The sequence below is a fragment of the Hemicordylus capensis genome, chromosome 5, assembly GCF_027244095.1.
Source record: "Hemicordylus capensis ecotype Gifberg chromosome 5, rHemCap1.1.pri, whole genome shotgun sequence".
Lineage (NCBI taxonomy): Eukaryota > Metazoa > Chordata > Lepidosauria > Squamata > Cordylidae > Hemicordylus > Hemicordylus capensis.
In genome coordinates, this window is record NC_069661.1 from 68,105,008 (window position 1) to 68,132,152 (window position 27,145).

General features: G+C 43.5%; 1 protein-coding gene across 6 annotated transcripts in view; it reads left to right on the plus strand.

Moving 5' to 3' along the window:
• Positions 1-27,145, plus strand: part of GLRB (glycine receptor beta) — a 74,706-nt gene that overhangs the window by 40,019 nt on the left and 7,542 nt on the right. For 4 of the 6 annotated variants that reach the window (XM_053253560.1, XM_053253559.1, XM_053253561.1 and 1 more), the window contains 5 exons: positions 9,710-9,939; positions 12,475-12,557; positions 14,528-14,668; positions 21,637-21,729; positions 23,795-23,947. In XM_053253560.1, coding sequence (XP_053109535.1) covers positions 9,710-9,939; positions 12,475-12,557; positions 14,528-14,668; positions 21,637-21,729; positions 23,795-23,947 — 700 coding nt within the window. The remainder of the gene's footprint in view (positions 1-9,709; positions 9,940-12,474; positions 12,558-14,527; positions 14,669-21,636; positions 21,730-23,794; positions 23,948-27,145) is intronic. The other 2 variants (XM_053253563.1, XM_053253564.1) reach the window with 2 other exon arrangements.

Below are 27,145 nucleotides of genomic sequence, written 5' to 3' on the forward strand. Positions count from 1 at the left end.
CGTTGGTTACCCCATTGTCATGGACGGATCACTACCTGGTTAAGGTTGGTATCGCGGACACAATCCACCCCTGCAGGGGTGATGGACCTATTAGGATGGTCCGTCCAAAAAGGCTGCTGGACCCAGTGGGTTTCCAAAAGGCCTTGGAGGGGTTTGATGTTGGTGCGGCCGGTGATTCTATCGATGCCATGGTGGGAACATGGAATAGAGAACTCACCAGGGCAGTAGATATTATTGCTCCTAAGCGTCCCTCCAGGCCTGCTTCTAAGATGGCCCCCTGGTATACGGAGGAGTTGCGGGGGATGAAGCGGCTTGGTAGGCGACTGGAACGCAGGTGGAGGAGAACTCGGCTTGAATCTGACAGGATGCAGCATAGAACCCATTTGAAGACCTATGCAATGGCGGTGCGCGTGGCAAAAAAACATTTTTGGTCGGCGCGAATTGCGTCTGCGGGCTCACGTACGGCAGAGTTATCCCGGGTGGTGAGGAGTATAATTTCTGCTCCTTCTGCCTCAAATCAGTTCCCGGAGACACTCTGCTGTGACGCCTTTAGTGGGTTCTTTGCGAATAAAATCTCCTGTATTCGGGCCGACTTGGACTCCACTATTTCTGCAGGGTCCGTGAGGGAGGTATCCAGCAATCCCTCTTGCAGTGTTAGGATGGATCAGTTTCAATCTGTGACTCTTGATGACGTGGACAGACTGCTTGGAGCGGTGCGGCCTACCACTTGTTCTCTGGATCCTTGCCCGACCTGGCTGCTTCGATCAAGCGGAGAGATTGTTGGAGATGGCCTGGTTAATATCATAAATGCATCTCTGGGGGAGGGGAGGGTGCCTCCTTGTTTGAAGGAGGCAATAGTTAGACCTCTCCTTAAGAAGCCTTCCCTGGATCCCTCAGCGATGGATAGTTATAGGCCAATCTCCAACCTCCCCTGGCTGGGCAAGGTAATTGAGAGGGTGGTGGCTGACCAGCTCCAGGTGGTTTTGGAGGAATCTGATTATCTAGACCCATTTCAAACTGGCTTTAGAATGGGCTATGGGGTTGAGTCAGCCTTGGTCGGCCTGATGGATGACCTTTACTGGGGAATCGACGGAGGGAATGTGACTTTGTTGGTCCTCTTGGATCTCTCAGCGGCGTTCGATACCATCGACCATGGTATCCTTCTGGGTCGCCTGGAGGAGTTGGGAATAGGGGGCACCGCTTTGCGGTGGTTCCGTTCCTATCTCTCAGGTAGATCCCAGATGGTGGAGCTTGTTGACAGTCGCTCCTCAAAGCAGGAGCTGTTATATGGAGTCCCTCAGGGCTCCATTCTGTCACCAATGCTTTTCAATATCTACATGAAACCACTGGGTGAAGTCATCAGGAGATTTGGTGCTGGGTGTTATCAGTATGCTGATGACACCCAAATCTACTTCTCCTTTTCATCTTCAGGAAATGGCACTCACTCTTTAAATGCCTGCCTACAGGCAGTAATGGGCTGGATGAGGGAGAACAAATTGAAGCTGAATCCAAGCAAGACGGAAATGCTCATTGTGGGGGCTCAGAATCTGAGGAGTGAGTTAGATCTCCCTGTGCTGGATGGGGTTACACTCCCCCGGAAGGAGCAGGTGCGTAGCTTGGGAGTACTCCTGGACCCAGGCCTCACCCTGGTATCTCAGGTGGAGGCCATGGCCAGGAGTGCTTTCTATCAGCTTCAGCTGATTTGACAGCTGCATCCATTCCTTGAGGAGGATGACCTCAAAACAGTGGTGCACCAGCTGGTAACCTCCCGCTTGACTATTGCAATGCGCTCTACGTGGGGCTGCCTTTGTACGTAGTTCGGAAACTTCAATTAGTTCAGAATGCGGCAGCCAGATTGGTCTCTGGGGTAACCCGGAGAGACCATATTATGCCTATTTTGAAACAATTACACTGGCTGCCGATAGGTTTCCAGGCAAAATACAAAGTGCTGGTGATTACCTTTAAAGCCCTGAACAGCTTAGGTCCAAGTTACCTTGGAGAGCGCCTTCTTCTGCACGATTCCCACCGCACATTAAGGTCATCTGGGGAGGTTCGTCTCCAGTTGCCACCGGCTCGTCTGGTGGCGACTCGGAGGCGGGCCTTCTCTGTGGCTGCTCCGGGGCTGTGGAATGCGCTCCCTGCGGAAATCCGTAATTCAAGTTCTCTTTTGGCCTTCAGGAGGGTCCTTAAAACACATTTGTTTGGCCTGGCCTTTCAGGGCTTTTAAAAATAAATAAATAAATATTTTTAAATTTTTAATTTGATTTAGGGTTTTTAATTACTTAACACCCCCCCCCCCGGCCTCGTGCAGATGGGAGGGAGTTTGTCCCAGCCTGTCCTGCACGAAGACCAGGAAGGGTTCCGTTTGACCCTTTTGGTCAAGGGGCGGGGTTTCAGCCAGGATTGGCCGATCCCCGCCCCATTCTTCATTTATTCTTCATTCATTCTTCATTCTCTTTTCAGTTGGGACCAGGCAACCACAGGAGAAGGAGCTCTCCCCTCCCTCCCCCCCAGTACAGAGCGGGTCTAGCGACTGGCCGCCTGAAGGGGCCGAGTAGGAATTTTTTGCTCCCAACGCATTGGCCACTGTTGGGGTTTTTTTCGCCTACTCCGTTCTGTGTCCTGGGTGCGTAGTTAGAGTTAGGTCAGCCACAATGGCAGGAACAGTGCGGGCGGGGTGGTAATTTGAGGGTTAGAACATCGGTGAGCACCCTTGGATATGTAAAAGGGGTGATTGGTTAATCGCTCCTTTGTAGCCTGTGCGGCACGGGGAGAATGATTGCCATGAACCCTGCTTCAGGACTTCTCCAACCTTTGGGCTGTGTGGTCCGGGGTGGACGAATGCTTATAAGTATCCAGATCCTCTCTTACAGAAGAGGGGGTCGGCTTTGAAGGAATTGGGTGGAGTGTACCTGCCCATTCCCGAGCCAGGGTGTGTCACCCAGTAGGGCACTGGGTAGGATTTCAGAGTTCTGACCTGCTTCTGTTGGCCCGCACTGTTCTCTAAGGGTGATTAATCACCTGGTGTTCCAGTCTGCCATGCTTTGTGTAATAGTTAACAAAGTTGTGGCCCTTTTCTTCTATACTAAGTCTACGTTTCTATGGCCCTTTTCTTCTTCTATACTAAGTCTACGTTTCTAAGTCTACGGCCCTTTTCTTCTATACTAATGAGCCCCTGGTGGCGCAGTGGTAAAACTGCCGCCCTGTAACCAGAAGGTTACAAGTTCGATCCTGACCAGGGGCTCAAGGTTGACTCAGCCTTCCATCTTTCCGAGGTCGGTAAAATGAGTACCCAGAATGTTGGGGGCAATATGCTAAATCATTGTAAAACCGCTTAGAGAGCTCTGGCTATAGAGCGGTATATAAATGTAAGTGCTATTGCTAAGTGCTACGTGTTTTCTTGAGCTGGGGTCTGGGGACAATGTTTAATTTTTGTTTTAAAATGTTTTTAAATTGTTAGTTGTTTTATTGTTTTTAATTTGTTTTAGCTTTTCATTGTTTTATGAGTTGTTTTAATTGTAAACCGCCCTGAGCCATTTTGGAAGGGCGGTATATAAATTAAATAAATAAATAAATAAATAAAGGCTGAAAGGGAGGAGGCAGACCAAATCTGAGGAGGGAAGAGAATTCCAAAGTGAAGGGGCAGCAACAGAGAAAACCCTTCCACGGGCCCTAGTTCTATGGACCTCTCTGAGACCAGGGACCAAAAGAAGGGCAACCTGAGAAGATTTCACAGGATGGGACAGGACTGGCTGGGAGAGGCGGTCCTGAAGGTTAGCAGGTGCTAAGCTCTGAAGGGTTTTAAAGGTGAGGACCAGCACTTTGAATTGAACCTGGAAGCAAATAGGTAACCAGTGCAGTGACCGCAAGAGAGGTGTCACACTACCATGTCTCCTAGCATCGATAAGCAGGCGGGCCGCTGCATTCTGGACCAACTGAAGCTTCCAGATCATCTTCAAAGGCAACCCCAGGTAGAGTGCATTACAATAATCCAAACGAGAGATGACGAGGGCATGAGTTACCATTGCCAGGGCCTGCTGGTCGAGACGGTTGCAACTGGCGGATCAACCAAAGTTATGACCCTTTCCCCCCCCCCTCGCCCTAAACGGTCTCCTAGGGATGCCTCATGTTAAGGCTGGTCCTGACCTGTATCTTCCCTCTGAAGAAGGAAACCTAGAGTCATAAAGGGGTTATTGGCTTTTTCATTAGTGTGTTTCAAAGACCTTGGCTCATGTGGGCATGTCTGAAATATAGAACAGAGGTCGGTAATATATATAACTGATTAAAAAAAACTCCTGGCTATAACCCAGATGTTTTTAGAGCCAGGAAATCCATGCTATAGAGCTCAGTTCATTGGTTGCCCTAATCTAGGGTTAAAGGCAAGCTAATATTTTAACATTTCTGTACCATGAAATAAATGAATATAAGACCTATTTTCTTTGGAGTTCATATGGACAGCCAAAGTGTTTGGCGTGCTTCTCATATCTCAGCTTGTCTCTAACTGATGGCCACTAAAACTTAAAAGTCTGTATCTGTGAGAATTTTCTTGTGGAACCAAATCATCATTAAAGAGTTACAAATAGAACTTGAACTGTAGTACCAGTGGATAACATAGAGAGCAAGGATGGACCAGTGCGGTGAGGGAGTGGATGATGATTAAGAATATTTATATACTGCTTTTCAACAAAAGTTTTCAAAGTGATTTACATAGATAAATAATAAATAAATAAAGCAGCCTAACAGAACTTCCCAACTAACTGTACCAGGGAAGCAGCAATTTTTGATGCCCTTCCCCAGGAAGTTCTCTGTGACACCCAAAAAAATTTCTTTGAGGGCTACACAGTCCTCAGGGACATGTTTTCAGGTAGCACAAAGGGCTTAGGAACATAGGAAGCTGCCTTCTACTGAGTCAGACCATTGTTCCATCTAGCTCAGTATTGTCTACACAGCAGGGGCGTAGCAAGGTTAGAGTGGGCCCAGAGACAAGATTTTAAAATGGGGCCCCCACTCACTGAAGCTCATGAAGTAAAGAAGTCTTAAATGAGGCTGAATAGTGGTAACAAAAAAGCATAGTTATCTATCTATCTATCTATCTATCTATCTATCTATCTATCTATCTATCTATCTATCCCCCTTATGTGCCACAATAGAACATAATCCTAAATTATTTTTTAAAGGTTTTGTAAATTGATGCAAGTCATTTAATGGTACTAGAGAAAGACATGCTATTCTGGTAGCTCCAGGTCTTAACACTCACATCAATTTCAGAGGATGAATAGCCCGGGCGGGTGCGTGGCTGGGGGAGTCAGTCATGTGACTTGCCTCTGGGGGGGCCCAAGGCAGTGGGCCCCCAGACAACTGTCTCCCCTTGCCCTATTATAGTTACGCCCCTGCTATACAGACTGGCAGCAGCTTCTCCAAGGTTGCAGGTAGAAGTCTCTCTCAGCCCTGTCTTGGAGATCCAAGGAGGGAAGTTGGAACCCTCTGCATGGAAGCATACAGGTGCTTTTGGCAGAGTGGCCCCAACCCTTGAGGGAATTATTTTACAGAGCTCACTTATCTCCCATTCAAATGCAAACTAGGGTAGACCCTGTTTAGCAAAGGGAACAATTTATGCTTGCTACCACAAGACCAGATCTCCTCCTATAGAGAAGGGAAGAGCATCTCCCCTCAGAGAAGGGAAGAGCATCAGAAATTGCTACTTCCCCACTGCACTGATTCAGTTAGGTGGGATGTTCTGTTGGGCTTCTCTCTCACTGCACTGGGCCATCCTTGCTCTGTATACTACTCAAGTGGTTGAGTAACTTTAACCCCAAAAGAAAAAAGAAAACTAGGGCAAGGATAGTTACACGATGATAAAATGCCCTGCAGAGCCATTGCTAGGGGAAGCTGTAGGCTTCCTTTCATGCCTCCCTGCCTTTCATTTAGGCCTTGAACTAACTTAAGGGACACAAGGTGAGTGCTGACTTTCTTTACCAACCTATATTCTACACAATAGTGTGCCACCCTACTTGTAATTTTGACAGTTGATGCTGGAAGATAATAAAGCAACTCTGTTATTTGCAAGGTTGTGTTTAGCAAAGCTGCCTCATTGGAAATTGCAGAACAGGCTGTTCCACCCCACTTCTCTTTTCATGTGCTGCACATTCTTTGTTTTGCCTTTATTGCACATGAGGAAATTTGCTTCTTGAATTAAGAAAGCTCTCCAAAACAATGGTGGCATGTCCCATGCATAACATGTGTGGTGCAGACCTGCCAGCATTGCTGCGGGGCTCTAAATCTCTCAGCAACGCTGCTGTGCAAGAGGGCAGTACTGGAACTGCTGACTCTTGTGCAACTGTGTGTTGTGCACTACTTCTATTGTTCCCAGTGGAAGCAGTGCCCAACATGCTATCATGCAAGAATCAGCACTCCCAGTACTGTGCTCCTGCACAGCAGCATCTCCAGTGATTTAGAGCCCTGCAGCAGCATGGGTGGGTCTTTACTGCCTGCATTACACTGCAGGACATGTCAGCTATTGACCCAGTCCTGTTCTAATTGTGAGCAACTCATCATACATAACAGCTAGTGAAATTTGTATGGGGATATGCACCCCCATCTAGGTAAACATCACCCCACATATCCAGCTAGTTGAGCAGGGACTGAATAAGCATGGTGATAGAAATGTTATTATGTGCATACACTTGCATGCATGGATGCCTGCTTTTATACATATCTCTCTTGTGCTAGATTAGAGCAACAGTTTGACCCATACAGTGGGGAAATACTTATACAGGGTATAGTATATACCTTCCCTCCTTTTTAATTGACTCACGTTATGATAAATTTGTGGCCTGTTCCATGCCACTTGTCATGTTTTCCCCAGTCTTCTTTAAGATTATTTTCATATTTCTATGCATCTTTTCATATGTGCATATTTATGTAATCTATAAAACCAGCATTTATTTCTTATATTGAAGTTATTTCCTTTTAAACTACTTTTATTTAAAAAATCTGTCACCAGTGTTATGGATGTGGGCAACCAACTCTTCTCTGTGTTCTATTAAACCTTGGTTTCATTCGAGTATTTTATTAATGCTACATATATTCTCTTTTGTAACTCTATAGAAGATTTAAATAAAACAGTTCTCTGTACTGTTCTCAATTATATTCCTCTCAATATGCCAAATGGATACTGTTAATTATTTCTAGCTTTATAGTATGGCAAATTCTAAATAAAGAAGATGTTAATAAATTGCAGTAGTCATATTTTTAAAACCAGAGCAGTTATGATATAGTGTGGTTCAGAAAGCAATGCCTCATGAGAATGCTCCATCCCAGATTTGAACTTTGGCTCCACTCTAACAGGGGAACTGATGCCTTTGGGTAAAAGGGCATCAGAGTTGTACTCTCCTCCTAAAACCATAAGAATACATCATTTCCCCAGTGGGTTGTTGCCTTCCCCTTATTCTTATTCATGAGAGCCATACTCCCACCAGAGTTTATACTTTCATTCAGTATACATGGATTTAAAACATCAGGCCTTTGAACCATGAGAGACCTCCACACCATCAGATAGAAACACTACTAGGCAGCCAAAGACTTTGGGGAGAGAAGGGTAAGGTGCTGGGATTTTATATGAAGCAAGTCAGGCCATCTGAGTCAACCTTGTTCACTTGCTTTTCTCCCAATTCTACCCATTACTTCAGTTACTTTCTCTGTGCCCTTGATTATGTTACTCAAGATTTTTCTGCTTCCTTAAAAAAAAATACAGGTATACACTATTAGGTTTTATGTTAAGTCTCTGCCAAAACATTTATCATAACTGCATCCATGTTAGATTTTCCAGTATGTGGAAGGATAGGTCAACTGGTCGCTCTTATATGGTTTACATATTCTGCATAGTTTGCAGAGCACCAGAATATATGTTGAATTGCTATCCTCATTTATTAGAGACCCAAAGAACAAGTCCACACATACTCTGAACTAGTCCAATTTAGTGAGTGGGGGAGCAGCATGGGTGCACTCATTTGCCTCCTCCCACATGCCAGTGCTCTGTCACTTAATCTATAGGGCAGTTCATTTGAAAGTAATAATTAAAAGTAATTTAATACTACTTGAAAGTAGTATGTGAACAGTGTGCAGGGAGTGGTTCAGATGAACTGGCCCCATGTGATTGGATGGTGAGCTGGAGTACCAGCTGCAGAAGGGGGGAAACCTATGTGTGCCCATGCTTCTCTCCCATGCATTGGTTTGAACCAGTCAGAATATTGTATTCAAAGGGACTGGGAGGCAGAGAGAGCCCTTATAGTGTCTCTTGAAAAGGATACAGCAGGAGAGGAAGAAGAAAGGTTTGATTTTGTGGTTTTCTTTCCTCAACACTGAGTATAATATATGGTGCTATTGCTGGTGTAACTGTCTGGCTTTGCTGGACCTCAGATTGACAAAGGCAGAACTTGGGTGTCTGCCTTACTTGAATTGTGGTTTGGTTTGTTTTTGAGATAGTGTACAGTGAGAAATGGACAGTGGCAGCTGTGTGTGTGTGTGTGTGTGTATGTGTGTGTGTGTGTGTGTGTGTGTGAGAGAGAGAGAGAGAGAGAGAGAGATATTTCTTGGTAATTGCTGTGATGAGCTCCATGCCTGGCCTTGAGACTAACTTGTGCTTCACTCACTGCTCTGGTGTGCTCTTCAATCTGCATTGTAAAGTGTATTCCGAAATGTGGCTGGAGGTGCTCTCATAGAGCTTATGGCTATACTTGCTGCTAAGGGGGCTATTGTGGTGCTGATGTTGCAGTGTTAGGAAGTAAGGGGTGATAATTATGTGTGAGAGAGCAACTTGTGCCAGTGATGTTACTGCAGCACAAGCACTGTGGCTAGCAGTGGATTCTGTGTTCTATGTTGGGAGGGACAGATTCCCTTCTACTGTGTGCTTCTGCAGTGTTTTTCAAGGCAGGGTTGCAAAATGCATTGCAAATTGCAATGCAAAACTTGTGTGCATTCTGTGAGTGCAGCTTTTTCTGGCCATAGGAAACAATGGGGAATTTTTTCCAATAGGTAGCTCCTAGGGACACTAAAGTGATTGTGTGGTAGAGCATGATGGGTGCTACCCACCACCCAACCCACAAAAGAAATGGGCAAGTGGGTGATTTTAAACAAATTTAACTTTCCCTCCAAACCCTCATAGGATCCTATGGGGTATTTTGTGTTTTCACATTGCTCCCTATGGCCAAACACTCAAAAGTCTAGGGTTTGTATCATTCAAACAATTGGGTCGACTGCTATTTCGATGGAATGTTTCAGCCATTTGCATTTTGTTTTGAGTTAGAAACAAAACACAAAATCTGTTTCGTGCACATCCTTACAGACAGCAGTCTTTTAAAGAGAAACGGCAACAGAAGCCTCCTAGAGGCTTGGCTAGGCAGAACATACACAACCATATAGGCTCTTGGTAGTTCCTTGAAGTATCCAAAAGATACTGTGCTAATCTTGATTTATGTCTGTATTGTATGTCAATTTTAGCGTATGCCATTTTGAAAAACAGAAGCTCAAAAATAGTTTAATCTTGCTTCAGTGATGATTTCACATTTCATAATGATTATGTGTCAGTAACATTTAGTGAAGACCAAGTCAGGAATCTATTTTATGAATTGTCTAATTATCCTCACTGATTTAGGCTTTGTGTGTTATAGTTTTCCTGCCAGTGTAATGTGTATTTATATGTTTCACGCAGGATTATAGAGTTAACATTTTTCTAAGACAAAAGTGGAATGATCCCCGACTCAAACTACCTGCGGATTGGCGGGGTTCAGATACATTAACTGTGGATCCCACCATGTTTAAGTGTCTGTGGAAGCCAGATCTGTTCTTTGCAAATGAAAAGAGTGCCAACTTCCATGATGTCACTCAAGAAAATATTCTTCTATTTATATCTCGTGATGGGGATGTCCTGGTCAGCATGAGGTACTTTTTTACTTTCCTTCATACTTCTACTACAGGAGAACCTTGTCACTCACCGGGGTGCTGTTCCTCACCTACTGCTATAACAGAACTGTGAATAACAATGCATTATGACAATGGGAAAAGCGGGGTTAGGTTCCAGGGTGGAGGGAAAACAGCCAAAAAAGTGAAAAAGCTTACTATGCCATGATCTGCGAGGTCTGTATATGTTCAGGAATCCCCCCCCCATGTGCCCAGGAATGCCCCCAAAGGATGAAATGCCCCCCCATTGAAAAAAAATCACAGGAAAGGTCATTTCCCCCAGAAACCACATAATGGCTCCTTTAGACAAAATGGCGGGTGGAAGTGACCTCCGCAATCACTTCTGGCCCTGTAAGAACCACAGATACGTGTGTTTTAACCCTTTCATAACTGTGGCTATTGGAAACAGGTGTCTAATTGTGGTTCCGTGAATAACGAGGTTCTCCTGTATTGACTTTGAAAATATAAATGTTACTGTTTGATTAATTTGGGAAATGTGAAGCACAGCTTTTGAAATAAAATAACAAATTAGTATATCTTTATAGGAAGTTATCAGTATTGACTTGCAATGTAGTGGTCATGTGGTCAGAGAACCTGACTCTTTCCACTGTTGGAATTTGGAGTTGCTCTTGGTCTCATATGATATGTCTTAATTCACTTGCACAGTATAGATCACAGATTGTGCCAGATGGAAGACTCCAAGTGGATTGCAATGCTATTACATAAACTAGTCTCAGATTCTAATACTGGCAGCAAGCGAAATGGCATGCTGGAAAGTACAAGGCTGCCAGAGGGGGATGCCCTTGCTTCAGGACATGTGAGATGGCCATGGTAGCAGGGAATGCCTGAAGACTGGAGTCACTATCAGAATCATACAGTGTGGAGTTTATGACAAGGGTACAAATGGCAGATTCTGCTGTCCCACCTCCACCAATCCCTTGCATCTTCTGGAAAGGGTGTTAGGTCCTCCTCCCCTCAATCACTGCTCAGTAACAGTGGCCTCTTCCTATCTCTAACACACCATTTCACCAGCCTGCTGGAATTGATGGCATGTAGTCTAGCATTTACTATGGCAAGAGGACCTCTGACCTTTCTACAGAATCAAAACAGAACGTACAAAAATAGGTTTTGATTTTTTGTGGGACATCTGGCCAGGGATGCTAGAATCCTGGGGAAAGTGGTGTAACTAAAATAAGGTCTTACCAAGGAAGAATTACATATCACAACATAACAGTTGTCCATAAAATTACAAGTTTTGTGTCCTGCTTTTGTTCCTGAGTCTATACAAATGTGTTTTCTGTGGGTCTAGTAGAGTAGTAATACATGATGACAATTTAGATTTCATGGAATTAGAATTCAAGATAATTTAGAGAATTCAGTTCATCATAAGTGGGATTCTGTGAAATATTTATGAACCCCTGATTTAGTAGCTGATTTATAGCTGCTTCTCTCGTAGACACAAAGAAATCTTATGTAGATATATGAAGAGTTTTTCAGAAACAACTCCATTTTCTCCTTCTCCTTTCCCTCCCTTTTCCTTTCTGACTCCACCCCCCACACTCTCTACAGGATCCCCACTGGGACAAACTTCTCAACAACAAAACATAAACGATTACTAGATAGAATACAACAGTAGCTTACCTGAAAAATACAGTATAAAACATCTTTGTAATTTGCCAGTCATCTGCTCACCTGAGCTGAAAAGTAAGTGATCCCAGGCACACATCCATGTAGCAACTTAAACTGCATATACAGCCAACTAAGCCATGAGAGAATACTGGAACTAGCCACAGTGCAGGCCAGCATGTGTAAGTCGCTGGCTCCCTCATACTTAAAGGGCTATATTAGCAAAAGTAAACCCGAGCTGGCATGATTGTGACACAGCTATCTGTGCCATTGTTTCCTATGGGCACAGCATCATGGCATCAGACCATTTGTTCAATTCCCCACTGCAATTTGCAAGTCAAGCACAGGGATTGACTTCTGCCACTGTTTAACATTTAACATTAAATCATATGCTGCTCTTCCATAGAACCCTTGCTGACTGGGCAAAGAGGCAACTTTTACCGTGGTGATTCTCTTTATTTAGCAGGGGGAGAGTAACTGGCCGTATCCACCCCCAGCACAGTACTTCCAGTGACTGTTGCTGGTGTGTGTCTTATGTTTCTTTTTAGAATGTGAGCCCTTTGGGGACAGGGAGCCATCTTATTTGTTTGTTATTTCTCTTTGTAAACTGCCCTGAGCCATTTTTGGAAGGGTGGTATAGAAATCGTAATAATAATAATAATAATAATAACAATAATAATAATAATAATAGTGCAGCATTTTTTTTAGTGTACTCGCAGTTCTACAAATTATATAGGAACATATTTGGGACCTGATTATTATATGGTGAATATGATTTATAGCCAATTATAAACATGAAAGCAAACATAAAACACAAACCCTCTCTTCATTTACTTGGCTACTTTTGAGGGCATTTTGAGTTGCTTACAAGCTTTCTGTTTACATTTCCAGATTATCCATTACTCTCTCATGCCCGTTGGACTTGACCTTGTTTCCTATGGATACGCAGCGTTGCAAGATGCAATTGGAGAGCTGTATGTAAATCAGATTGTGCATAAAAATAGTTGTTATGCCTAGAAACTGAACAGAACAAGAACATGTAGTGCATAATGTTTCATGTGGACTTTTAAAATTCCTTCACAAAGTCGCATTCATCATTGTCTCGTCTGTTAGACTTTTCCCTATTAAAACCCATTGTCATGGCATTGTCATTTTGAAGCCTAATTTCTAAATGCATTTATTTAGAAGCCCCCACTGATCTGAATTGAATGTATATCTATGAACTGAATCTGGGATCATGGTTTGACATCCAGACTGGAGCTACAAGGGAGGAACAATTTCCATCAATCTCCCCTTCCCTCCCAAGTCCATTGTGCTTCCTGAAGATGAGCATGATCCTCAGGAACATATTTTTAGGGTTGGATGTCAGCCATAGCATACCTTTTGTAGGGATGTTTATGAAATTGAGAAAGTCCAATAGCTGTTCAAACACTGCAGGTATGCAGAGAAGAAACTCAGATGGCATCCAACCAGCCATGGAAGAAATACTGTGGGCCCAAATGGGTTTTCAAGTTATTTTTCTCAAACAGCCACATGTGTCCCTTCACCAAACTGCTTTTGAAACTGAGGGGGTTTGAAAAGAAGGCTGGGAGGGATCGGGGGAGATTGAAACTCCACCAAGATCCACCATTCCTTTGCATTCTTCTGCCTAAGTAGCATATTGTCTCTTGGCCAATATGCGTAGGCATCACCACCCCAGTTGAAGTGAAGCCAGTTCTAGCTGGCATAGCCAACATTTCCTTGGCAACATATTTTGGCCAGGTACATAATGAGTCTGCCACTCCATTTTAATCTTACATACTTTGTCTTATGGATAACTATCCATAATTACAAGCTGTCAAAAGTCTTGGGAAATAAAATATTTGTTGCCTGGTTTTAAAATGTAACACCTTGCTAGCATCTCTGGGGAGGGTATTCCACAGATAAGGTGGTAGTGAACCACTCAGTCTCTGCAGGAGGAGACACCTGGGGCCAGGCTTCAGAGGGAGACCTTAAGAAATGGGCACTTTTTGAATGGGAGAAGGCAGACCTCAGGATACTGGTCATTTGGAGCACTTTGAATTGAACTTAGGAGCAAATTGAGAGGCAGTGGAGTTTATTGTTTAGAGCATTATTTAGTGATTAGTACATATTATTTCTGAATATTGATACATATTGTTAGTGAATATAATGTGGTAATTAATGATGGGTAATTAATGGTAATTAATGATGGGTGGCCCTCTCCCACTTGGGTTTAAATTTAGGCTCATAAAAACAAATTAGTCCCCTAAATCAGAAAATAGTTTTTAAAAATAAACTTAATTTCAGGCCTGTTTTGGACCCTGTTGTACTTCAGTGATGTCACTGGGCAAGTAACAGGATCAAATCCCTCTTGCAGTCCTAATGAATGTCAGTTCCTGCTCCCCTTTTCTGCTTGCTCATCTGTTTGACTTTGCCTCCCCTTGCCTTCCTCCACTTACCTTCCTTGCAGCAGCATAATGGAGGGGTGTCTCTCTCCACCCCTTTCCTCTCTGATGCCTGGATCATTGCTTTGATGCCAGAGACATCCCTCCATTTCCCTTCTACCACTGGAACAGCAAGAAATGTAGGGGATTCAATGGGCTTTGAGGCAGGGATTGTGTGGACAAGTAAAAGGGAAGGAGGGAGAATTTAAATATCTTCTTCAGCTTGGATTAAAATCAAAGCTGGAGAAGAGTGTCAGGGTCATAATACTCACAATGAGGCAACCATGGTTAATCCACTGGATTCAGTTTCTGCTCAGATAAGCATCACTAATCACTGCTATTTGACAGCATGATTGGCATGATGAGCACCTGCTAATAACGAAGCCACTGTTTTCTGGGACAAACAATATAAGGAAAAGACTTGATATCTCTCTTGATGTTCTGGCTATTGCATGTGTTATTTCTTTCTCTTTATTCTCTCCCCCCCCCGAAACACATAGTTGGCTATACTACTGATGATCTACAATTTATCTGGCAATCGGGTGATCCTGTTCAACTAGAGGAAATTGCTTTACCCCAGTTTGACATTAAGAAAGAAGATATGAAATTGGGCAACTGTACCAAATACTACAAAGGGACTGGTATGTAGTGTCATCTATTCATTACTGAATTAGTTTATGTGGTCAGGCTCCATTCAGCTATATTATGTTATTCATGATTATTAATCACATTGAATATGTGTACCCAAGTCTAGGGACCAGGGATAAATTGAGACTTCTGCTGCTGTACCGATCACCCTGCTGCCCAGTGGAGTCCTTAATTGAGCTGACAGACCTGGTTGCTGAATTGTTGTCATTATTTATTTGATTTCTATACCGCCCTTCCAAAAATGGCTCAGGGTGGTTTACACAGAGAAATAATAAATGAATAAGATGGATCCCTGTCCCCAAAGGGCTCACGATCCAGAAAGCAAAATCAGATAGACACCAGCAATAGTCACTGGAGGTACTGTGTTGGGGGTGGATAGGGCCAGTTACTCTTTCCCTGCTAAATAAAGAGAATTGTCACATTCAAAGGTGCCTCTTTGCCAAGTTAGCAGTGGACATTGGCACTGGAGTGGCCCAGTTTGTTGATGGTGGGGGACTTCAATGTTTATTTTGGGACCAGGTTGTCGGGAGCGGCTCAAGAGTTCATAGCGGCCATGACAACTGTGGGCCTATCCCAATTGGTCTCTGGACCGACATGCTCAACATGTGACCATGTGATGCTGATCACATGCTGGTCACATGCTTGCTTTAGTCTTTTGCTCTGATCAGAGTGGTGTTCCATGGGTGCGAACTCCTGTCATCTCCCCATTTTCATGGGTTTTTTGCGGATAAAATTTCTCGCATTCAGAGAAAGTTCCACGAACCATGGTTAATGATTCCATGGTTACTGCAGATTCTACTGTGGATGTGTACAGCAACTCCTCTTATGAGATTAGATTGGATCATTTTTAGTTTGTGATTCCTGAGGAAGTTGACAAACTGCTTTGGACTGTGCGTACTACAACCTGTTCTTTTGACCCTTGCCCAACTTGGATTATCTCATCTGATAATTATATTATCAGAAAAAGTCTGGTAAATATTATAAATGCTTCTCTGAGGGAGGGCAGGATGCCTCCTTGTCTTAAGGAGGCTATTATTAGACCACTTTGGATGGAACCTGCACTAGATCCCTCGGAGTTAGCTAATTACAGACCTGTTTCTAAGCTTCCATGGTTGGGAAAGGTGATTGAATGGATGGTGGCCTCTTACCTCCAAGCAGTTTTGGACGAGGCAGATTATCTAGACGCAATTCAAACTGGCTTTTGTGTGGGCTATGGTGTTGAGACTGCTTTGGTCGGCCTGATGGATGATCTCCAACTGGCTATCAACAGAGGGCGTGTGTTGATCCTTTTGGATCTCTCTGTGGCTTTCAATACCATTGAACGTGGTTTCCTTCTGGACCGCCTGAAGGAGGTGGGATTGGGTGGCACTGTTTTACAGTGGTTCCCCTCCTATCTCTCTGGTAGATTCTAGATGGTGTGGCTTGGAGACTGTTGCTCTGCAAAGCAAGGACTGAAGTACGGAGTTCCACAAGGCTTCATACTGTCTCCAATGCTCTTTAACATCTACATGAAACTGCTGGGAGAGATCAGTAGTTTTGGTGCTGGATGTTATAAATATGCTGATGACATCCAGATTTACTTCTCCATGTTGACCTCATCAGGAAATGGCATATCTTCCCTAAATGCCTTCTTGGAGGCAGTAATAGGCTGGATGAGGGATAACAAACTGAGGTTGAATCCAAATAAGATGGAAATACAGGTCTGGATGGGGTTACACTCCCCATGAAAGATCAGGTACATAGCTTGGGAGTGCTCCTGGACCCAAAGCACTCCCTAGTTTCTCAGGTTGGGGAAGTGGCCAGGAGCACTTTTTATAGACTTCAGCTGATACGTCAGCTACGTCCACTTCTAGAGGTGAATGACCTTAAAACAGTGGTACATATGCTGGTAACCTCCAGCTTGACTACTGTAACGCACTCTACATGGGGCTGCCTTTGTATGTAGTCCGGAAACTACAATTGGTACAGAATACAGCAGCCAGATTGGTCTCTGGGATAACACGAAGGGACCATATAACACTGGTTCTGAAAGAACCACACTGGTTGCCAGGTGAAATACAAACTGCTGGTTCTTACCTATAAAGCCCTTAATGGCTTGGGTCCAGGCTATTTAAGAGAGCACCTCGTTTGTCATGAACCATCCCGCCATTTATAATCTTCTGGAGAGGTCCAGTTATGGTTTCCACCAACTCATCTCGTGGCGACTCAGGACTGGACTTTCTCTGTGGCTGCGCCAGGGACTTGGAATATGCTTCCTGCTGAAATAAGAGCATCTCCTTCTCTGTTTGTTCTCAGGAAGACCCTCAAGACTTCCCTGTTCTCGCAAGCTTTTAATTAGAATTTTAATAATTTTAATAATTTGTTTTATATTGTTTTTATTGTGTTTTAACCTGTGATTTTTAATATTAAATTTTGTACACTGCCTAGAGATGTACATATCAGGTGGTATAAAATATGATGAATAAATAAATAAATAATTTCTCTGACCACCATCTACTACCAGAAAGAATGGGGCTTAAAATCACATGCCAGGGAGATATCACATTCAAATAAATGTGGTACAGTTCAGTCATTCTAGAGATATTATGAAAATTCTCTTAGAAGCAGTTTGGGTGAAATTTGAAAGTGTTGAAGAGTTTAGGACTAAACAGAGCAATATTAGGAGGGAATTTGTTCTTGCAAAGTTCCTAGTAAGTTGTGAGTGAGGTGGCCAGCCACAATTTGGTGGTAGTAAGTGTGGGTGTCATTAACCTTTTTATAGTGTATACCATACATTTGTAGATGATAGTGGCAGCCCTAGTCATGACATACTATCATTCTGAGGAGATTTGGGGGTAGGGGGGTGGTGTCTGCCTGTAGGCTGAGTTTTTCAGAGCTACCTCCAAAATTGCCTGGCTTGGCAGCCCATATTTTCTGCCTGAAAATATGATGGAGAAAATTGGACAGGCATTACAGATCAGCATAATGCCTAGTGGCGCACCTAGGCAACTTTGGAGTCTGGACCTAAAGGCTTTTGGAGACCTCCACATTACACTTGAGATCCCCCACCACCACTGCAAAAGGAGCTGCAATGCACTATTTCTTACATTGGAACATTTTGCATGAACAATTCTACCAGTTAAATTAGCTGAATGCATTTTTTTTCACCAGAATACTCCATAGCCTTCCATTCTGGGAGAGGAAGGTGCATATAAAGCTGCTTTGATCTCCTCCTTTTCAAAAGGAGGGGTGCATTTTTACAACGCTAGAATATGTATAAAATAGAACTGCACTGAAAGGGGTTTTTGGAGTGCATTTTATATCGCTCTAACACTCCCCTCTCCATACCCTTCCCTCCCCCTTCAAAAATCACAAACAAAGTCCCTTTTCTAGCCTTCTTAAAGAATGCTATTGAGAGTAAAAAAAGAAAAACCTGTCAAGGACATGCTTGATTACTTGAGTGAAAAAGTTGTGTTTTCTCCAGTAGAGGAAAGCAAAGCAAAATAAAACAAATGAGTCGAAGGAGAGGAAGGGATGGGGTTGGGGAGAGAAAGATGGGGCATCCTCCAAGCAGACAGCAGCGCTCTCATGTTTTGTCTGGGTGGAAACCTCCTCAACTGTTGCTTGGGTCACAGGCTGCACAAACGGTGGAAGGATCAGGCTTAGCTTGGGGTCACTGCCCTGAGACCTAGTGGTGGGGGGTGGGGGGGAGGGCTGATCCAATACTTACTTGGTTTAACTCAGCATATATTTCTTCTTCTCATGCTAACTCCCACCCCAGTTCCCTGGCCACCAGCTGCTGCGGAGCTCTGCTCAGTCAGCTCCTGGGAAGACTGTGTGCGGCTAGGAAGAGGAGGAGGAGGAGGAGGAGGAGGAGGAGAAGGAGGAGGAGGACCTTCCACTCGTGATAGGCTGAGATGGACTGGCTGAGCAATAGGGAGCCTTTTAATCTGCTTTTGGGAAATCCAGGTCCCTCTGTGGAGGCAGCCTTGCCCCATGTGCTGTGCCTGTGCTTACAGAACCAGAATGACCGTAGTGCTAGCCCATTGAACTATACAGGTGGCCCTCATTGCGGGGGTTCCATTCTCAGCTACAACCCCGGATAATGAAACTGTGGATAATGAGACCTTAAATCAATGGCAATTGGGGGGTTAGGTTCCTGAAGGGCAAATGGCAAAAAAGGGCAATAAAAAGAAGAAATAAGTTAAATAAAGTACTATGCTCTCCAGATGTCCAGCAATGCCCCATGCAAACCCGAATTCCATTGATTTTCCATGAAAAACCACAGGAATTTTTTAAAAATGAAGAGCCACAAAATTGATCTTGTCAGCAAAATGGTGGCCAGAAATTACCTCAGAAGTCATTTCCGGCCACCCAGGAATTTTAACCGTTTTTGTATTCGGCCACCTAGGCTAATTTTGACCCTTTTTGTATCTGCAAATAATGAAGTTTGGTCTCCATAGCCTGTTTGTGTATATGCAAAACCATGGGTGCTGGGACTGCAAATTATGAGGGCCACCTGTGCAGATTGTTAGTCTGTATAGTCTAGAGGCCATTGTGGCTGAGGATGATGTGTGTTGTAGTCCAACAATATCTGGAGACCCAAGTTTGATAAGTACTGCATTAATTGGTTGATTGCAAAGATTCATAATCAGTTATTAGCTTCAGCATTAGTGCAAGCATGTTTGGCGGCTTAACCATAGCCTCAATTTAAAAAAACAAACAAACCCCACAACCCGCCGAGACTCTTTGAAAGAATATTCCATATCTTGAAGGTTCTAGGATTGTTTTTGCATTAAGCAATTATTTAAATAGTAATCTTTTACAAAATTGTATGTCACTGGGACATTTTATTTACACCTCTTACACATATATTGAAAGATCCAGTGTACATTTCTTTTTTCTTTATTAAACATTAATTGCCAACTTTCTGTTGCCAAGTCCATCTCTGCCTCCTCCCCGCCCCCACCAAGCTAGTTTTCCAAGCTTCCATATTCTGGCTTGACTGGGTTATAAACTGGATGATCATTTTAGCAAAACAGACTTGCAATGTGTATATTAAAAGTTGCATGCCCAGGGACAATCCTTTTCCCAGTTATGATCTTTCTTTTAATAGAATAAGAATCAGAGACTTTCCAAACAGAAGGAAGTTTGAAAATGAAACAGAAGGAAGTTTTGAAAGAAATTTTGTGTTCTGTTTAGGTTTGTTTTCTTTTTGTAGTTTTCAAGATGATGATGATGATAATTATTATTATTAATTATTATTATTAATAATAGTAATAATAATAATAATAATAATAATAATAATAATAATAATAATAATAATAATAATTAGTAGTAGTAGTAGTAGTAGTAGTATCACAAAACTGCCAGCTGCCCCCCTTGTTATACAATTTACATGGTACATGTTGGTGGCTAGGAATGCTATGCTTAATACTTGAAAGATAATATAAGACTTTTAGTTAGCGCAAGAGTGAATTTCTGATCTAATACAAGCAGCTGAACACATAAAAGTCATATATAGTATGGAAAAAGAAATAAGATTTTGATGATCTGTGGAATCCATTTATAAATGGCATGGAAAGCATTCCACTTACTCAAGATCATAAAAGAGCAGAGGATCAAGTAACCAGAACAGATTGGCTTCACTGTATTAATTATACAAAATTCTTTCCCCTCATTTTGTACTTATACACTAGCAGATGGATACCTTCTTATGTGCACTTCTGTGTTCAGAGAAAGGTTTTGCAAGATCATCAAGGGGATCATGTTCAAATGTTCAGTTTGAAAAAAACTTGGTTAGATATCTGGACTCTTAACCATTTTAGAAGATAATATCACTAGTAACATATACATTGCTGTGTGTGTGTGTATACACACACACACACACACACATATATGGTGTGTGTGTGCGTGTGTGTGTGTGTGTGTGTGCATGTGCATGTGTATACACTCACACATGTACACACACTTACTAAATAAGGCCTGTGGGAATGATGTGTCATTGTCCACAATGATGGGCTGTAGTATCACTGATGATATATTGGAGTGGCTTTAGCTGAGAGCTGTAGGTGACAACCAGTTATGTTCTGTCATTTTCTTTTCTGGCTCTATCCTGAAAGTCGTTTGTTCTGGGACTAGCCTTGTCAATCTGTTTTTGGGATATACATGAAGCATTTTGTGCATATCTGGGGCCACAGCAAGCAGGCACTTCCTCCTTAAACAGAGGAAGACAGGTCTCACCTGCCCCTCCGTCTCTCCTCCACCACTCCACTGCAGTGCTGTTGGAATTAAACACCACACCACGTGGCTGCAGCGCTGCTCTGAGCAGCCCATAGGCATTGTCATCACGTAAATGACGACTGCGCATGTGTGAATGTCATCTTGAGTGGTCAGCAACACCATACAATTTATGTGATGATGCCTGTGGGCTGCTCAGAGCAGCACTGAAGCCATGTTTAATCCCGACAGTGCCACAGTGGAACAGCGGAGGAGCAAAAGCGGGGCAGGTATCTCCTGCCTCCCTGCCTTTAAAGTGCCTGCTCTCTGCCTGCTGAAACGATTCAGCTGGGGAGCTTGAAGCATTTTGGTGCCTCGAATTAGAGGCGCCAAAAAGGTTTGTGCACATCCCTAATCTGTTTTTTCACTTCATTGACTGTGTTTTGGAATGTCTGTTGTAAATCCTTCAGGTGTGTGTGAGTCCTCGTACAATGAGGTAGAACAAATGTAGCTGCATTGTAGGGACTGGCTGAAAACAATGGATCATTTGTTTATTTATTTTGTTAGATTTATTTATTTAATTTACTTATTTAGTTCATTTCTATACTGCGCTACACGAAAAGTTCCCTGGGCAGTTCGCAATCTAAAAACAACCATTGAAAAAATTAAGACATTTAAACAATTTAAAATTAAAATAAAAACTCTAAAACCTGAAGCTTTAAAACTATAATCTAAAAGCCTGACTAAACAGGTATGTTTTCAGGTCCTGATTTCAAGTCACCATCAACTGAGCTGGTGGCAACTGCAACCGGACCTCCCCAGATGATCTTAATAGGTGGCAGGTTTGATGAAGAAGGTATTTTCTTAAATATTCTGTTCTTTCTGACAGGCTCAGAAAGAGCCTCCTGCTGACAGCCTCCGAGCTAGGGATGTGTGAACCGGTTCGATTCGAACCATGGTTTGAATCGAACCAGTTTGGCTAGTACGAGTTCAAACTGGACTGGCCCCAGTTCGGGGGAAATACTTGTAAAGGGGAATCTGGAAAGGATTCCCCTTTACAAGTAAAGGGGCATTCCTTATACTAAGCGGGGAGGTAGAAAAAAGGTACTTGGTAACCTTCTATTTGCAGGCGCCAGAGGTGGTAGAGGCGGAGACATATACAGTGGCTCTTCCAACCCCTCCTGAAGAACAGCCCGGGTTGGCTGCGGTCCATTTCGGTCCTCCATGCACACATGGCCTCTGCTGGCCCGGGATATTCTTCAGGAGCTCCTGCCAATGTCTCTGCTGCCACCCCTGCTTCCTGCAAAGAGAAGGTACTCTTCCCCCCCCCCTTAGTATAGAATACTAAGTTGCCGGATTCCCCTTAACAAGTATTTTCCCCGAATCGGCCCATGGCCCTGTTTGGCCAGACTCAGAACCGGCCGGGCCTGGTTTGTTCAAATTTGGTTCAAATTTGAACCGAGCCAGCCAAACCAGTTTCATCCACACCCCTACTCAGAGCTAACAGCATGTTTTAATATGAATCATCCTGTCTCAAAGGGGCTCACATTTTATTTATTTTTTAAAAAAAATTAAGAAAAAAAGTTCTCCGTGGGGAAAGACCACATGAAAACTGGTCTTCCTCAGGCTGATGGAGGGGCCTTGCTCTTGCCTCACCCTCTGATGCAGCCTGACGGTAATGTTTTGTTATATGGTATCTTACAGATTAAAGCTGGAAGCATTTAGGTATGAGTTTCTGATATAGAATGGTGCTCCTAGGTTCATCATGTATTCGCACAATAGAATCCTGAAACTGAACCTGCTCCATAGAGTGGTTCAGGCTCAATGGATTGTAGTTTCTTCAGGAAATCTGTGGAGTCCTCCAAATAACTGAGAGCATTGGTGACATAAGGCTTGAGAATGGAGTCCATGTAGCTAAGCCCCTACTGTGCTAGTGCCAACGCCTGAGACAACAGGGTGCCTTAGGTTGCCCAATGTGTGTATTTTGGGTAGTAGTTAGAAGGCTCCTGATCATGGGTCCTGAAGTGTGTCAGTGCAGATTTGTTCTTGTGTATCTGTAGGGAATTCCTTCACCAGGTTGTAGTACTTTTTAATATTTCTCAGTGGAATCTGAGGATGGTGACCTGTAGAATGTGCTACTGGATTCATGGTTTCCTATATGTAGCCCAGCTTCTTCATGGTGACCACCACCCCTCCTTTGGAAACCAATCCCTGGTAGTATTGCACCTGGATGTTATCATTGTTTGGGGCAGTGGGGGAACATGCAGCAATATACATGCTGACCAAGATTCAACAAGGGGTAATCTTCATGGGTCAGCAGATTTTCCAGTGCTGGTAGATGCACACAAACATTCACATAAGAAATCCCCTGCATTCAGAAGCCCAATTTTCATGGACCATTCTCCTGCAGATCTGAATAACCATGTGCACTGTAGCACTATATCCAGATTTTAATATTGATGCTGCCTGGTTCTTTAACTGCAATTATATATTTGTTTATTAAAATATTTCTGACCCACTCTCCTCCTCAGGAGGACACAAAATGACTTAGAATATACAATAGGTAGTGAACATTCAGAACCAGACTTCTGTCAACATTCAGTCAGAATGGGTTACTAATTTTCTTATGTTCATTTTGAAAATGCAAGCTGTTTTTCAAATATTTTAGTGATTTCCAGAAATATAGTATGACCCAATAATTTTTTTTCACATGAAAGTGAATCGGGCCTTGTGCAATGGACAGCTTTTCCCTCCTCAGTCTTTTTTTTTAAACGGTTCACACTTAATATGGCATCTTCTGAAACCAAATGGAGGCACCTCTGTAAGGGAACAAGTTGCATGAAAATTTTAAAGCATTTCTATCTGAGACCGGGAGCTTAAAGAACCATGAAGACCTAAATATGTTTTTTTTCCCCCAAAAGGTTATTACACATGTGTAGAAGTGGTCTTCACTTTAAGAAGACAAGTTGGATTTTACATGATGGGTGTTTATGCACCGACATTGCTCATTGTCGTTCTCTCGTGGCTGTCATTTTGGATCAACCCGGATGCAAGTGCTGCAAGAGTACCACTGGGTAACTTCTCTTCACCCCTCCTGTCAGAACCCTGGCTGCCACTTTTCCATTTGTGGTTGCTTCAGTAGCAAGAGATGTCATTGGACACTGAAAGCAACTACACTCTCATTGCATGCTCTTCACTTTCATCCAAATCTTCTCTTTTTCAGTCCCATACATGTCTCCAATTTTTAAAAGACAAGATGTATAGCCTATAAGCAGGTTGTTCCTGTATCTGCCCACTAAATCACCATTGAAGTGTATGAGTACAACCGTGAGTAGACATTTGGAAGGTATATTAGTTGGGGGGTGGGGTGGGTGGGGAAAAGTGCATCCTTGATATTTAAAGTATTACCTTTGGAGGGTATATGCGTTTTGCTTCTCTAACATGTGGCAGTATCAGAGTGGTGGTGAAATGCTGGTCCATCCAGTTCCAGATCTTGGCTGTGTGTGGGTCTCCAGCAGAGTATTTCAGAAACAGCCCAAAGGACCTTTCTTCCCAGTTTTTTCTTTCCCATTGTAAGTGGTTGCATCGTGGGACTTTGAAATGGTGAAGCAGCCAGTATCACAACTAGATTTTAAAGGACAGATGTGGATCGGTCAATACAAACATAGGAAGGGACAAGCTGCCAGAATGCTGGAGGTACCCAACCCAGCCTTTACTGAGCCAGTCCCCAGCATTTCTTTGCCCTATGTTGTCCTAGGTCTCTACACGAACAAGGAGTAGTATTGGGTTTCGTTCTTTCAGTATGAGACCAAGGCCTGGGCCTGCTCTTCCACTGTGCCATGCTGCAGTGCTCGAGAGCCACAAGTGACCATTCTCCCAAACTGCTCATCATACTGAGAGGCACCTACCTCATAAGATATATCATGGTCCTCTTCTTGACTGTATCTTGACTAAGAGCCAGTGTGGTGTAGTGGTTGGACTAGGACTGGGGAGACCCGAGTTCAAATCCCCATTCAGCCATGATACTTGCTGGGTGACTCTGGGCCAGTCACTTCTCTCTCAGCCTAACCTACTTCACAGGGTTGTTGTGAGGAGAAACTTAAGTATGTAGTACACTGCTCTGGGCTCCATGGAGGAAGAGCGGGATATAAAATGTAGAAAAATGAAATAATTTTTTTTTTAAAAAAAAAACTTGCTCCTTCTCCATATTCCCAGAGCATAGTCTGAGGACAGTGGAAGCTGGTGCGGGCACTGCCAGTGGGGTAGCAGGAGGCACCTTTAAATGTAGCTGCTTACCTCCCATACTGCTGCACCTGAAAGCTCTTCCCAGCAGCAGCGCAGCACCCAGCACCCGCTGCAGTGGAGGATCAGCTCCACCACTCAGCTGGCCTCTGCACATGCCTGGAGGCCATTTGCTGGCCACGCAAATGGCCTCTGTCAGCTGAGTGGCAGAGCCAATCCTTTGCCACAGTGGGTTCTGGGCAGTGCACCACTGCTGGGAAGAGCTTTCAGGTGAGGTGGTAGAGGAGGTAAGAATTACCTTTCACTTGAAGGTGCCTCCCCCCCCCCCCGCCACTGGCAGAACCCGCACCAGCCACCATTGCCTGAGGAAACATGATGCAGTCACTTTGCCGAAGCTCAGCAGCTCTAGATCTGCTCAGTGCCTAGGTGATGATTCCGTGTGAACCCCACGTACACTGCCTTCAGTCTCATGACAGGTGGGATATCAGTGTAATAAAATAAAATTCCAACGTGCTCAGAAGCACTTTTTCGGAGGCCATAATACTGTTGGTTTCAGAGCAGAGGTCTGCTTGATGAAATAATCTTGACCTACTTGAGTCAGATTTGGTATTTCCTTTGAAATATTGTATGATCTGATTCCTTTCTGTCCTTCTGAGACTGAACTTTTCACCTTGGGATTCAAGACAAATGGGAACGAACAGCAGGTCATGGTGACCTTAGCTGCCCCATTGAACAAGTGATGAAAAGCAAGTGGTGCTCTTTCCAGTCAATGGATTTAGATTTAAGAAGTTACTTTTCAAACTTTAATGACTATGAACTACAACACATACTCAAAGAATATTGAGTGCAGCTTTAATGGCAAAGGTAGACAATGTTAAATACAATACACATTTTAAAGACTTCAGAATAACTATCAAGTTCATAATGAATCAGGCTGTTTTGTGATATATAAACTCAGTACACTTAGTTATGTGGTATGTAGACAACCAATGTGATATTGCTACATGCCCTGCAGGGCAATCAGGAGGAGAGACTGTCACCTATCTACCACTCTTTAGCCATATTACTCCATGTTTTTGTGACATCTAAAACACCATTTGATTTTATGTTTTTAAAATTCATGGTAAGAATTTGCTGCTGTTAGCAAAAATAAACAAAAAAGCCCAACACCAAAACTGGGGTGCTGCAATAAACAGAGATGGGATGAAACAAAACAGCAGATATGAGATGGAGATTGAGCTGGTTCTCCATAGAACCGGGCCAGCGCGAGGGCTCACCCGGTTCAGCTTGAGGGCCCGGTTCAGCTTGAGGCTGGCTTGGGGTTTGAAAGTATGGGGGGGGGGGTAAATTTACTGTCGGGTTCAGCAGCCTCCGGGAGTTCAGCGGCCTCTGGTACTGCTGCAGCCACAAGGGGGTCTCTGATGATTCCCCTCCCTTGCCGTCTTCTCCCAAGTCTTCTGTGGGCTGGTTCGGCCTGTTTTGGTGCTGTTTTAGCTTTCTCCGTGGACATGGTGGCCATTTTGGAGGCCGCCACACAAGCGCCCTGGGTATATTTGCATGGCTGGGTCAACCTCGAATTCGAGCTAGGACGGGGTTTTAGGTCAGGGTGCCAGAATCGAAAAATGCCTGGTCCTGTTTGAGTCCGGTTTTGTGCATACTCCTACAGCAGATTTCACTAATGATCTTGTTCAAATAAATCGATGTTTAGGCCAGATATCTGGCTTACCTTGAATGGTCTCAGCTGATTTCTGAGCTGTTGTCTGAACACACACACACACACACACACACACACAGAGCAAATATGATTATTCTGAATATAGACAATGGTGTCAGGTTATTCCAGCACACACATAGTACAGTTCAAGTTGGCAGTGTCCACACTGCCATATCAATCAGAACTTGAGTCCAATCATAACAAGTCATGATATGTTGGAATTCAGCACACCTGAATAATTGTATCATGGCAACTAGATTTTAGACATTAGAAATAGGCTTTGTTATTTTTGTTGTTGTTGTGATGATGATGATGA